The sequence below is a fragment of the Vombatus ursinus genome, unplaced genomic scaffold (assembly GCF_900497805.2).
Source record: "Vombatus ursinus unplaced genomic scaffold, bare-nosed wombat genome assembly UNPS02014768.1, whole genome shotgun sequence".
Taxonomy (NCBI): Eukaryota; Metazoa; Chordata; class Mammalia; order Diprotodontia; family Vombatidae; genus Vombatus; species Vombatus ursinus.
In genome coordinates, this window is record NW_020954546.1 from 21,915,192 (window position 1) to 21,928,835 (window position 13,644).

At 37.3% G+C, this 13,644-nt stretch overlaps 1 protein-coding gene across 5 annotated transcripts in view; it reads right to left on the minus strand.

Moving 5' to 3' along the window:
• PAFAH1B1 (platelet activating factor acetylhydrolase 1b regulatory subunit 1) overlaps positions 1–13,644 on the minus strand; it is a 71,344-nt gene that overhangs the window by 5,954 nt on the left and 51,746 nt on the right. For all 5 annotated transcript variants that reach the window (XM_027861603.1, XM_027861605.1, XM_027861607.1 and 2 more), the window contains 5 exons: positions 7,463–7,547; positions 6,607–6,681; positions 5,375–5,581; positions 2,074–2,242; positions 415–517 (listed from right to left, as the gene is read on the minus strand). In XM_027861603.1, the coding sequence (XP_027717404.1) occupies positions 415–517; positions 2,074–2,242; positions 5,375–5,581; positions 6,607–6,681; positions 7,463–7,547 (639 nt within the window). The remainder of the gene's footprint in view (positions 1–414; positions 518–2,073; positions 2,243–5,374; positions 5,582–6,606; positions 6,682–7,462; positions 7,548–13,644) is intronic.

Here is a 13,644-nt window from a genome sequence, read left to right on the forward strand (position 1 = left end):
AATGTCTTATTACAAGAATTGTTATTCTGAACAAAAGATGAAGAAATTCAGTCTGACAAAGGAGGGGCAGTTTTGTGAACGTGGGGATCTCCTCAAATAGACCTCAAAGAACATAAGCTAAGACACATTACTTGAGTTCTTCAAGTCTCTCTTTCAAGACAGCCCTTAATGTTCCAAAAATCCCACCCCCAGCACACATAGCTTAAAAACTGTTTTTTAAGGTTAACTCTTACTTAAAGTACACAATCTTATCAGGCATGATAACTACATTGGGTTAAGGTTGAAATCTTTACCAGTAAGTCCAACAAGCATTTATTAAGTGCTTACTATGTGCCAAGTACTATGCTGCCACACACTGAATAAACTGTTCCTTATCACTGACTGTTCTTTTTTTTTTCAACTAGATTCACTCACCCAGTTTGCACTTCCCACATTTTTATAGTTTTGTCCCTGGAGGCAGATACTATATGATCTCCATTAGGCATGATGGCTACTGAAGAGACATTGTGATCATGTCCTGAAACACACAAATGGGAAACTTGAATAATGTCCCCCCAGTGGTACATAAAAGTCCACATTATTCCATTAGGACACAAATTCCAGAGAATTTAAATAACATAATTACAGATATATACCTGAAGTTAAATAAGCCTGGAATGACAAATCTATTCACACAAAAGAAATGATGATGCCACTAAACAGCAAGCTTTCCTGACACATTTAAAATGAACCTTTAGGAACATGTCTCATCATCAAGAAACATTTATTGAGTTATCTATAAATCTCTACTGTCTGAATGGTCACCAGTAAACATTAGAAACAAGAAGACCAATTAGGTTCAAGATTTAAATTTACCCAGATGGGCAGGGAAAGGGGTGGGGTTTTTTTGTGTGTGCAATTCTGCAAATACTTGTTATATGTAAAGAAAGATATATTTTAGTTTAATGGTGATAAGAAATTGTATTCACTTCTGTATAGCTTTCAATAGACCACACTTCTGAATCAGTTATCCTATTTCTAGTTATGGGGCAAGCCCTGGATATCCTACAGAAACAGTGAATTTTCATTTCCTTCAAGGAACACTCAATAGATGAAGAATAGCTTTTTCCTGCAAGTTGGAAGGTAAAATGGTCAACTTTTCACAATACTCCATACTCTAACCAAACCTAATATGAAAATTCCAATGGATCACTTATCACTCCACAAAAGGATTTACCACAGAATTATCATTAATAGAAAGTTTTCCCACAAACTTTATTTACAAAATTTGATGGCACAGACCTGAAGATATTCTCGTCAAGGTTCAGAGTATATTTAGGACTGTGTGGAGATGGAAAATTCAGTTTTCAGCTTTAACCCTATGCTTACTCAAGTGAGGCTTCAGTTTCTTTTTCGATTTTGTTGTTGGTTTTTTAAAAAAGAAACTTCATAAAAAAAGGGGGGGGGGCAGCTAGATGGTGCAGTGGATAGAGCACGGGCGTCCTAGAGTCAAGAGTTCAAATCTGACCTCAGACACTTAACACTTACTAGCTGTTTGACCTTGGGCAAGTCACTTAACCCCATTGCCTAGTCAAAAAAAAAAAAAAAAAAAAAAAGGAAAAGAGAAAAAGAAAGAAAGAAACTTCATCACCATATTAGTATAAGGGTGTTTACTTGTCCTTGGAAATATTTTAAGTCAAAAATGTCTTTTTAAAAAATGGAAAAGGCTAATATTGTAAAATTTCAGCTACAGGCATCTCTTAAATAACTGTTAGTTTATTACACAAACGATCTGTTATATTCACCCACACACTCCAACCCCACCCTGCCAATGTGGATAATCAAAAGATGACTTTAGTCAGCTTTGGTACTCGTAATTACAATTTGACATCAAAACAACTAATTATAATTCAACCATGATCAAAATACAAACTACACACTCATGAGAAGGCTTAAGGAAAGCCTGTGTGTGTGCTCTGTGTTTCTCTTATGTGTTCTCTCTGGGTCAAAATTTGGATGTTCCCCGCCTTTCCCCACCCCCCCACTCCTGGTCATTTACAGCTCACTGATGAATCCGTCTCCTCTATATCTTACCATGCATGGTTCTGATGCACTCAAAGCCCTGGAAGTCCCATAGTTTAATGGTCATATCAGCAGAACAGGAAGCCAAAAGCTTGCCACTGTGGTCAAAGGAAATGTCCTGCACAGAGTCTGTGTGTCCCTTAAGGGTTCGTTCAAAATCTCCAGTTTCATAATCCCACACCTGCCAATGAACAGAAGATTAGTTAACACCAGCCGATCACTCCTCACACTCTCTAGTCTTACATTTGCACTCAGCAGGCCAGTCGGACACCTTATTGAATAATTAATTGAACAAATGACAAAGGATGCCTGTTCTAGAAAATCACAGGGTGAGAGAAAAAAATAAATGTTATAGCATCAAAAGTCTAAATTACCCTTTGATTTGTGATCTTAACAATGACCAAGTACATGTATTAAAATATTTATAGATAATATTCCCTTTGTAAAGCACCAATTTTAGAGGTCAGCAATTATCTGACCAAACACTATCAAAACGAAGAAACTGTTCCCACATTTCTTAAAGTAATTTCTTTAAAAAAACATGAAATAGATAGCCAAGATCTTACTATACCTAGCACTCAATGATGTATATATCCTGACAGGTGGTCAAAGTATTAGATAAATTGCCAGATTCAAGTTAAACCTTCAAGCACTGCCCATTGTTATCCTCCTTATGTTAGGCAGGTCTAATATATAGTTCGTCCCCATGATCAAAGACATCTGCATTAAACTGTATATAAATCAGTCTTAGGAAATTGAAGAACTGAAATAAGTTTTTAAAAAAATGCATCTTTAACAAAACTAATTGCTTCTGGCAAAGACACTGCTCCAGTTCAGACATTCATAAAACTCAGTCACTTCTGTGCAAAACATTTCATCCTTTGCTAACTACCAATTAATATTTAACAACCACTCAATTTTCACCTCTTCAATTAGATTAGAGCTTTATTATCACAAAATCACATAAGACAATGAAGGGTTTTCTCATTCTTGAAAACAAAGGAAAAACATGATTCAGATGGTCAGTTCTTTCTATACAGAACTGATTAACAAGCATATTTTTAGTGCCAAGTACAAACTAACATTTTAGAAACTGAAAAGAAACATGCTGTGATCCTATAACATAATCTGTCTCTAAATTTCTGCGTGTTTTCCACGTATTTAATACCATACTCCTTAAAAAATTACAAGGCCTTAGTTTTTAAATGTTAATTTCTGGACAACATTCTTTAGATAAAAAAAACCCTATTCTGAATAATTTATATTTAAAAGAAAAATTCTAGTTTAAATGCTCAACAGTATTACTTTCCAAATAGCCCATCCTTTCCTATTTCGGGTAGTAAATAATGCAAAGTTAATAATACAATTACAAATTGTTTTAAAATAGGTTTTCCTATTTTTGAAGTATTCCAAGAACAACAAAGATTGTGGGTTTTGGTTCCCCCTCTTCCCCTAATATAATGAAAGGAATACTTTTTCCACAGCAAACATCACTTAAACACAGAAGTCAACATTATAGCAACCAAAGAAACAACTTCACACCAAGTACTATTTGCTCACATCTTCCACTTCCCCCAAAACATGTTATGCATTTTCCCCAGGAGACTGAGATAATACCATCACAGGTGATGATCATCACTTAAACACATAGGATCTGACATCCCATGATGGTATTATGTTCTCTGTGATCCAGAATCCACTAAATATTTTTTTAAGTAATTTAAAAAACATGAGATAGATAGCAAAGATCTTTATTACACTCAGCACTCAATAATACAGTGAGTCTTTACAGGTGGTCAAAGTCTTATAAAATTGCCACATTAGAATCTAAGCTTCAAGCATTGTGCTTTACACATATTACTTGTGCATGACAAGAAATCGACTTGTAAGTTGATCTTTAAGGTTCCCTTCTAGATCTAATATTCTTTAATTCTAGAATATATTTTTGATGATACATTTATATGATATCATTGGCCAGTCCAAAAAGTTGAAACTAAAGAGGCCACAAGAGAGTTGGAAAAAATGAATAATTTTATTAACATGAATATATCATTTCAGCACATTTCAAGTGATCCCCTTTTCTTTTCTCTCTTTTTTTTTTTTGCTAAAAGATAAAAATACTAATTATACTAAGTAAAGACCATAAGATATACACAGTAAGTCTAATGTATTCACAGGAATATTTTTAGGTAAAAATTAAAATTTGAAATCTAAGCATGCAAAATCCAGAACAATTCTTCTCTGAAAAGCATGCATATACAATTCCTTTAAATATATCAATGACACTTGCCATTTAAAGGAAGCCTGTGGTATACTAATCTCTTACCCTGCACTTTATCAATATTCACTGATTTGCTAACTATTTCAATAATAACCATACTTTATATTTCTAAACCACTCTAAATATTTTCCATAGCACCTGGATACCCATTATCTCATTTGGTCTCCCGTTTTAACAGATGAGGAAATGTAGGGCTCAGGGGGTTTGGAGAACTCCTTTGGACTTGCAAAACTTTGGAGTGCCCATGCAACATCTGAACATCCAAGTCTCCTGACTTCTACTGCTGGGTCCCTTTAATTAAACCACATTGTTGTTTCATTGTTATTCCCCATCTGACAGATAAGGAAACTGAGGCACAGAGCAAATAAGTTGTTTAAAGACAGATTAGTCCAGTAGTATTTTCACTATACCCTCTTCATTAGGGTTCTTCCCCACATATGACTAGAAACTTATTCAACACAGGTGACTAAATGCCTATGAGGAAATACAAGAAATGTAAGTTAGGAGAGCCAGATTTAGGAAAAGTGCTGGAGCTAGCTCCAACCAGCTCTCAAGAGCTGATTATGAAATTTACAGTGCGAGCATTTGTACAATGAAAAGCAGCCAATACTAACAAATCAAGTTTGACTTTTTATTTTGTTGACTGTCTAGACTTATTAAACTTAAAGAGCTCATTGTTAACCGTCTTCCCAGCACACACATCACTGGCTGGATTCTAGAACCACTGACTGCTGACTATATGAACCTCTCAATGTCCTGCCACCCTCCCAGGGCTGCCACGCAGCTGTGCTGAGAAGCTACAAACACCAGGATCCCAGACTTCACAAAGAAGGAACCTGGGCTCCCAATCAAGACTCTGCCATGAAAACACAATGAATGTCTGAAGAATAAGAACCCTTCTCATTTAAGATCTTGATTCACTTATCCACAGTTTCAAAAACTTAAGAGAGCCTCTTCTTTTTTCCTCCCATTCTCTAAATGTCTATAATCCTGCCCTAACTGGGCACTTAAAAAACAAAAACCCCAACTTACCTTTATTGTAGCATCCTCGGAAGCAGAAACCATAACACTGAAAACTGGGTGGAAAATGACACGGGTCACTGGACTCCTATGTCCACTCAATGAGTACTTTTCTGGAGGTCGAGGAATCCATTCTTTTGGGTCTCGTTTCTGACCAAGAGGTCCACCTGACGTAAATTCTTCCTTTGCTTCGTTTAGCTTTGATTCTAATTCCATAACCTTAAAATGGAACAGAAGAGTTATTTCCAAATTTGTTTAAACTCTAATGAATTTTTAACTATCATTCAATATCTGAAAAAAACACTCAATGGCTACAGATATGTGCAAACTCAGCAAACATTTCAGAACTGTTATTAGTTGATAGCTCTTACGTGCTAAGTGTATTTTTGTTTTTCAGTACTAAATTAGCTCTTATATCAATGCCCGGGGTATTTGTAAAAATTCAGTAATTTACATATATATATATGTGTGTGTGTGTGTGTGTGTGTGTGTGTGTGTATGTATATATATATATATATATATATATATATATGTATGTATGTATATATATATATATACCTCCCCCCCAGATCTAACATAAAACTTCTTATACTGTACTCCCCCCAAATTTCTTAAGTCTTGTGACTAAATCCCCAACATGATGAAAGTCTAATTTTCCATACAACTATACAGATTACTTATCTCAGATCCAAACAGAAGTTCAGTTTTCTTTCTTCTCAAACATGACATCCTCTCTGACATGTTGGCCAAGATGCAGAAGTCTCAGGGCCTCTCTAAGCAAGAACAATGCTGATCCCAGTTCCCCCAATAATCCCTTTCTTTATTTTGCACCAGATATTACTTTTACTGAATATCCTTTGTTCCATAGGTGCTACCCCCACCCCTCACCTCAGCCTGTAGCACTGCTGTGCTGTCACCCCTTCAAAAAGGGTCAGTGTAGGTCATATTCAATCCATATTACGGACAAAGTACCGTAGGCAGAAAAAACCCTGACAAATACCTTTTGATTAAATATTTCTAAGACTTCAAGTAAAAATTTGATTTATATACTCAAAAGGACAAGCATTCATGATAGTATTTATAAAAGGACATTATCTTAGAGCATACACCTAAGTTAAAGAAAAAGATAGTTATCTTTCAAGAAGGAGAGAATGAATAGACTCATAAATCTGTTAAAATGAGACATTTCTAATGGCTGAAGACAACTCAGCAGGATTTGTTTCTTACAAATTCAGACAAGTTACCTTCTTTTGTAATCTGATAACTGATGTCCATTTTTTTTCCAAAAGGCCAGCATATTTCTTATCTAACTCTTCATTCTGAAGGGGGAAAAAAGAGGAGTTTAAAAAACCTTCCTTTTGTTTCCCTTTGTTTTGGCTTCGGTTTCATTCCCAAACACACTCCTCTTCTCCCCTTGACCCCGTGAGCCTCCCCAGCTACAAAGACTCAGATAAGGAAAAACACAGCTCAGCAGGCAGCTCAGTTAGGTCAAACCTGCCTGCTGGTGCATATACAGTAGTATATCCAGTAGCAGCACCCACACCCTTGGGCCCCCACCTCTGAAGATGGACGGGAGGTACACTCCTGAAGTGTGTGTTCTCTGTGCTCCACCCTGGTCATTCCTGGCTTTCCATCTGGCCTCAGTCCTTCCCATTTCAGGCACAGTCTATGCACACAGCCTTGCAGGTCTGATGACTTCCTTCTGTTGCATTAGTTCCTACACTCCCAACTTGCCAGGCATCTGGGACTAGTCCCAGAGGCCCAGCACATGAAGCGCTCACACATCCCCACATTGCAGTACACCACAGACCCTATCAATGGGCCTTGGTTTTGTTTTCAGTCTATTGCCACAAAAACCATTGCTCTGAATGGTCTGTGGATTTGGGACCGTTATTTCTGTCTCCAGTAGTGGCAGCTCTGGGTCCTTTAGTCATGTGAGCATAATTCCAAACTGCTTTCCATAAGAGTGGCTAGGCCAATTCCCAATTCCACCAAACATGTGTCTGTGTGCCTCATGCAGTATTTCTGAATGTCCCAAAGAATGCAAGCCTTCTTTTAGTGTAATACAGACTAAGTTCAGGGTGAGGAAAGAGAACATACCATATCTAATTCAGCTTCTTTTTTAAAAACCGAATATGCCTCTTCGTAGCCATTTGAACGAAGATAATCTGCTATAGCTCGATTTCTAAAATGAAAACAAAAATGCATAATGACCAAACGTCTCATCATTATTTTGAAGCATTTATTATTTCTACAAACTATTTAATAAACATTAAAAACAATTCTTTTAAATTTCTTTGTTTTCAAACCATTAAATGAATAAAAGTCAATATTTTGCAAAGGGAACAAAAAACTAATAGTGCCTAAGACACTCAGCCTATGCTGTGATATATCAGCAGCTTAATTCCTGGCTCTAAATTCTCAGTGTGTTACTTAGAATAGAAGTTCACATTTCTCAATCTGACACTCAAGCACTGCTGTAATATGGGCCCTATACCTACCTTTCCAGCCTTAACTCCCAATATTCTTCCCCAAAACGCTATGTCTTAGCCAAACTAATGATTCACTAGTCTGAAAATATGTTCCCATGCTTTCCTAACCACATGCCCGCGGGTTTTCCTCTATTTGGAATTCCCTGTCCCTCATTTTTGCCTGTAAAAATTGTATCCATTTTTTTCAGGTCTACCTCAAGTTCCACTTTTTCTATCATAAAACTTTTCCTAATGTTCAACCTCCTTTTTCCCAAAGGGATAGGCTTCCTTCCTTCCTCCTTCTTTCTAAGTTTATTGTGGTACCTGTATCACAGAACTTTAGAGAAGGAACTTTAGAAGTTATGGGGAGAATGGGGGGAGAGGATGGGGAAGCAGGACAAGCATTTATTAAGACTTACTATCTGCCAGGCACTGTGCTACATGCTTCAAAATTATTATCTCATCTGATCCTCACAATAGCTCTGGGAGTAGGTGGTATTACGCTCCCCATTTTACAGTTGAGGGAACTGAGGCAGACAGATTCATTGACTCACCCAGACTCACACAACTAGTGTCTGAAACCAGATCTACACCCAGGTCTTCCTGACTCCAGGTCCAACACTCTATCCCCTGTGCCACTAAACCATTTCCAGGCTATCTTAGCCACCACTAGGCTATCCACGCTACCTTCCATCTCTTTATAAACAAGGTTACACAGGTATTCAGTGCTAGAAGCTAAGATTCATATCTTTAGAATCTCAGAGTTGGAAGGGACTTAAAAAGTCAACCAGTCCAAGAATCTCTTCTAAAATTCCCCTTAACAATAAACCACAGCTTGAAGATCTCTAGTAATGGAGAACTCATCCATTCTACTTCTAAATAATTTTTAATATTAAGGATCCTTTTCTTGGTATTGGAGCAAAAGGTGGCCTCTCTGTAACATTTCCACCCATCACTTCTAGCTCTGTTTCTACAGCCAAGTAAAACAAATCAAAGCTTTTCTTCTGAAGACATGACAGTTCACTTTTCACCATCGCTGAGTCTTCTCTTCTGTGGGCTAATTATCTCAATTCTCTGGATGCGGTAATAAAAAAGACTTTAACAATATCCTTCCCAAAAGGTAAAAGTCTGTCCAACCACGGCAGAGTACAGTGGGATCCTCATTTTCCTTGTTACAGACTCTAGCCTTCTTTTAAATGCAGCCTACAATAGAATTAGCCTTTTTTTGGAGGTGGGGGGGCGGCCATCTGCTACACCAAACTGTTAAGTCACTGAGCTGGTAGTTTACTAGCATCCCCAGATCTTTTTCACACAAACTCCTTTTCAGTCCTATCTGCCTCGCCACCCCCCCCTTTTTTTTACATTGTTAACAGTTCATATCTGGAACCCAACTTTTACATTTCTTACAATTACATTTTATTTTATTAAATTCAGTCCACTGTTCTAGCTAGCCTGACAAGATCTTTTGGGATTCTGATTCTGTCATTTAGCACCCAATTACTCTTTGCACCTTCCTGTTCACGCAAAAATTTGATTAGCACTCTATCTATACATTCATCTAAGGCAATGATCAAAATTAAGGCTCAAGGACTCTGGCTCTACACCAAAGACATGCCTCTCGGCTGACTATGACTAATCACCATTTTCTGGGTCCCATTATTCAACCAGTTCCAAATCCACTTAACTATATCCAGCATACATCCAGCTTGTCCATCAAGATGCTAGATTATATGTCTTTTGGAAATAAAGGTATCCTATATGGCTCTACACCATTTCCTTGATCTACCAGTTTAATAAACCCTTTCATCAAAAAAAAGGAAATGAGTTTTGTCTGACATGACTTCATTCTTTGATGAACTTCTGGCTCACGGTGTTCACTATATCCCTTTCTAGAGGGTACAACTAGTCCTTTAATGTGCTCTAGAATTTTACTAGGAATTGAAGTCATTCAATTCTATATGAACTTCAATTCTTCATAAACTCTATGTTTTTGAATGTTATACTTACAAACTCTTTTCCATACCTGACCATTTTTATTTTAGAACATTGTCTATACATCTTTATCATCATCATCCCAAAATTATAATGTTTAGAGTATTAAAGGCACTTTCAAAGTCATAAGACATAATCACCTAATTGATGAAGAACTCTTTCTGCTGTATCCTTGATGGTTAGTTACCCCAGTCTCTGATTAAATACCTCCAAATAAACAAGAATGAACTAATTCCCAGAGCTATCAAAGGCAACTTTGTGCATTCAAAGTCACTTCCACCCAAAAGCCCTTTTGAAAACTGACTGAGGTTACAGCCAACCCATCTTATCTTCTATTCTTCAGGCCTAAAAATATACAATTCCTTTAGCCATTTGTCAAAGGACATGGTTCAGTTCTCATGGTGAATTTATCTTTTTAAAAGATACATCTGGTGATTTTATAAAAGGTATGTTATAACAGATAAATTGGAAGTGTGTGAAATGAGTGGTGGGACTAGTTAAGAATGAGATATGGAAATAATCCAGAAATTAAGGAATAGGATTTGGGCTAGGGTGATGGCAGTGTAAATAAAAGGAAAAGAGAACAAAATTAATTTGAGGGCCCACTGCTCACCCCTAAATCCAACACATTTTCAAGGTTAGTTTTATATAGAGCATACTTGTAAATATTTAAAGTTATTTCTCTACCTCTATTTCCATTTTAGGGTAAAGTACTAAAACCTAGTTCTTTGTCTGGGAAAAATATGGTAAGTTTAATTCCCTAAAATAATAGATTATACTTGTAACACACATGTAAGTTATGATTATTACAGATTTCTTTGATGTTTAAAATATTATTTTTCCCTTTAAAACACTTAGCAAATGATTGCTGCCTTAAGATTTTTCTTCCTACTTCAATACATCAAAGACATGTTATTTAGTCAGTGTGGATACATTCTCTATGGATGCAGATAACAATCCTACAGCTTGGTTGCATGAATTGTGGAGGCTGAAAAAATTAACTACCTCAGAACCAGTGTGTTCTTGTGATAAGCCTCTCTAAACTCAGCTAAACTGAACTCAGCTGGATCCGTACCAGAAGCCTTTTGAGAGGGCCTAAGAGAGAACCTGGATTACATTAGCACAACCTTTTTCAAGAACCCAGGGTCAAGCTCTACCTCTGCTTGATGAGATAGGGAAGTATGACTTTTGCAGAGTTTTCCTTCTGCAACTTTAAGAAAATGTTTCAGTTGTTTCTCTAATTCAAAAACATTTTCATCTGAATTCTATGGGACATACCCATTCCTGAATCTCAGAATGCCAAATAAAAGGCTGGAAAGAACAAGGAAAAAATAGTTTATTTGAATATACAGTAATAAAACCTCAATCACACACTAAGTAATATAAGAATGGGCAATATCCAGCTCATGCTTCCCAACATACATAGTATCTCCACGTACTCAATTCTGTAGCCACACTTTCACATCCACTACACAACCTTATTTGATCCTTATAGTGATCCTCTAAGTAAGGAAGGAGAGTTATGACCATGGAAGAGATGATCTCTAAGATCCACGTGAGCTCTATGATCCTAGAATTTCTTTGATCTCCAATTTACAAATGAGAAAACTCAGGCTCAGAAAAGGTGACTGACTTGCCTAAAACTCTCAGGTAAAGTTTTATTTCAGAGCCAAGAACCATTACCCACAACTCTTGATTCTCAGACTGACAACTCCACGTGTGATTTGATATATGAATATAACATTTCTAAACAATTGGAAAGGGAGTTACATTCACAACATAGCATCATACCTAGGCCACTACCTGGAATGGGCTGCCTTGAGAGGTAGTGAGTTTCCCCCTCATTGGAGGTCTTCAAACAAAGGCTGGATACTGCTTGTCCGATATGATGTAGAGGGAATTCTTTTTCAGGTATAGGTTGGACTAGATGGCCACTGAGGTCCCTTCCAACTCTGAAAATCTGTGATTCTGTGAATTGGATATGCTCAGGCTGAAGAAAAAAAGACTTAGGGGGACATAATAGATGTCTTCAAGTATTTTAAGGACTGTCATATTAGATTTGTTCAGCTAGATTCCAGAGGGCAGATCTAGGAGTGTTGGGTAGAAATTAGAGAGGTTTCCTGACCGTTAAGGGACATTCATTCACAAGCGGACCAGAAGGCCATAGGAGGTGGTTGTGGGTCCCCAGGACATGAGATTTTTGAGTAGTCTAGACGATCATTTGTCATCCAGAAGGGATACAGAAGGGATTCTTAGTCTACTATACATTAGACTAGGTTATATATTATAGATCAGAGCTTCTGGGCTCCTCTCCAAAGCAGACTCTCCAAAGTCACCTACATCTGCAGTTTCTGAAGAGATTATGACCAAACTAGATCCAACTTGGACATGGCCACACCCCCACCAGATCCCAATATTAGATATGTTGACAGGTTTGGGGGAATTGGCGGCCAGACTAGGAAAGGCTGGTGGAGATTCCTCTCCTGTTAAAAAACTGAGCCCAGCCCAGTTTTCCTTGTTCATATCAACCGTTAAAACATTTACCTGATATATTAGGGATACAGAACTCTGATAAAGTACTACAGCCCTAGCTAAGTACCTATACAAGGCTGACTTACCTCTTGCATCTCCAAGCAGCCTACAGTGTCACAGTCATAGAATAGAATATCAACCCCTAATTACAAACCATTCGCTTTCATCTAAACTGATTTTCATCAGATTGGATAACTAGGTGGCACAGCAGAAAGAGCACTAGGCCCTGAGTCAAGAAGACCTGGATTTAAATCTGGCTTCAGATCTGGGGGACCCTGGCAAGTCATTTAACTGCCATTTGCCTCGGTTATCTCATCTATAAAACAGGGATAACAACAGCACCTCCCTCCTAGGGCTTATGTGAGGATAAAATGAGATATTTGTAAAGTGCTTAGCACAGTGCCTGGCACATAATGTTATAAAAAAGTTAGCTCCTATATTATTATTATTATCATAACCAACATAAAAGTACTAGTGTGCTTATTATCATTCCTATAGAAGCCAAATACACATGCTTCAAAGCATCATAAATTTAGAGCTAGAAGGGACCATGAAGGCCATTCTAATCCATTTCACAGATGAAGAATAAGAGAACCATCTGGAGTTATACAACTAGTGACTAGCCGTGACAGGATCTGAACTCAGGTCTTTCATAACTTCAAGTTCAGCACTCTACCCACTACACCAGACAGATGCCTCAGAGATTTTATTGCCCTAAGATGGTATAGTAGAGTCTTGACACTTCCACTTGTAGGATGACCTTGGGCAAATCCCTCAGTTTTCTCATCTCTAAAATGAGAGTTGGACTTGATTTCTGAAGTCTTTTCCAGATCTAAAAATTATGCTTCTATGATTCCTAGTGATGGGAAAACAAGCTCATCAAAGAGAAATCCATGTGTTCTCTGTATAGAACTGTACAATCACTGATTAAATTGCTCTGACAAGTGAGTAGCACTGCTGACAAGAATGAGCACCCTCACGAACGGCAAAAGAATGAATATCAAAGCCCTCTTCCCTGCCAATGCAGAGATCCTGATAATGACATTACTTCAGTCCTAGGTTTAAAAGAACCCTACACTGGAATTATTCTAATGTTTCATGAAATTCCATGTTAAGTTATTTTAACTGACAGTCTCTTCTACCTATCTTCTGATATTTAACAAAAACTACGTGATGATAATATTCTAGGACATCTTACCCATTTCCTACTACTCTTTTCATCATTTCCTTTTCTTCTCAGTGGAATTTTAGCAGAGGAAAGATTAGCGAGAAAATATCACACTCTCT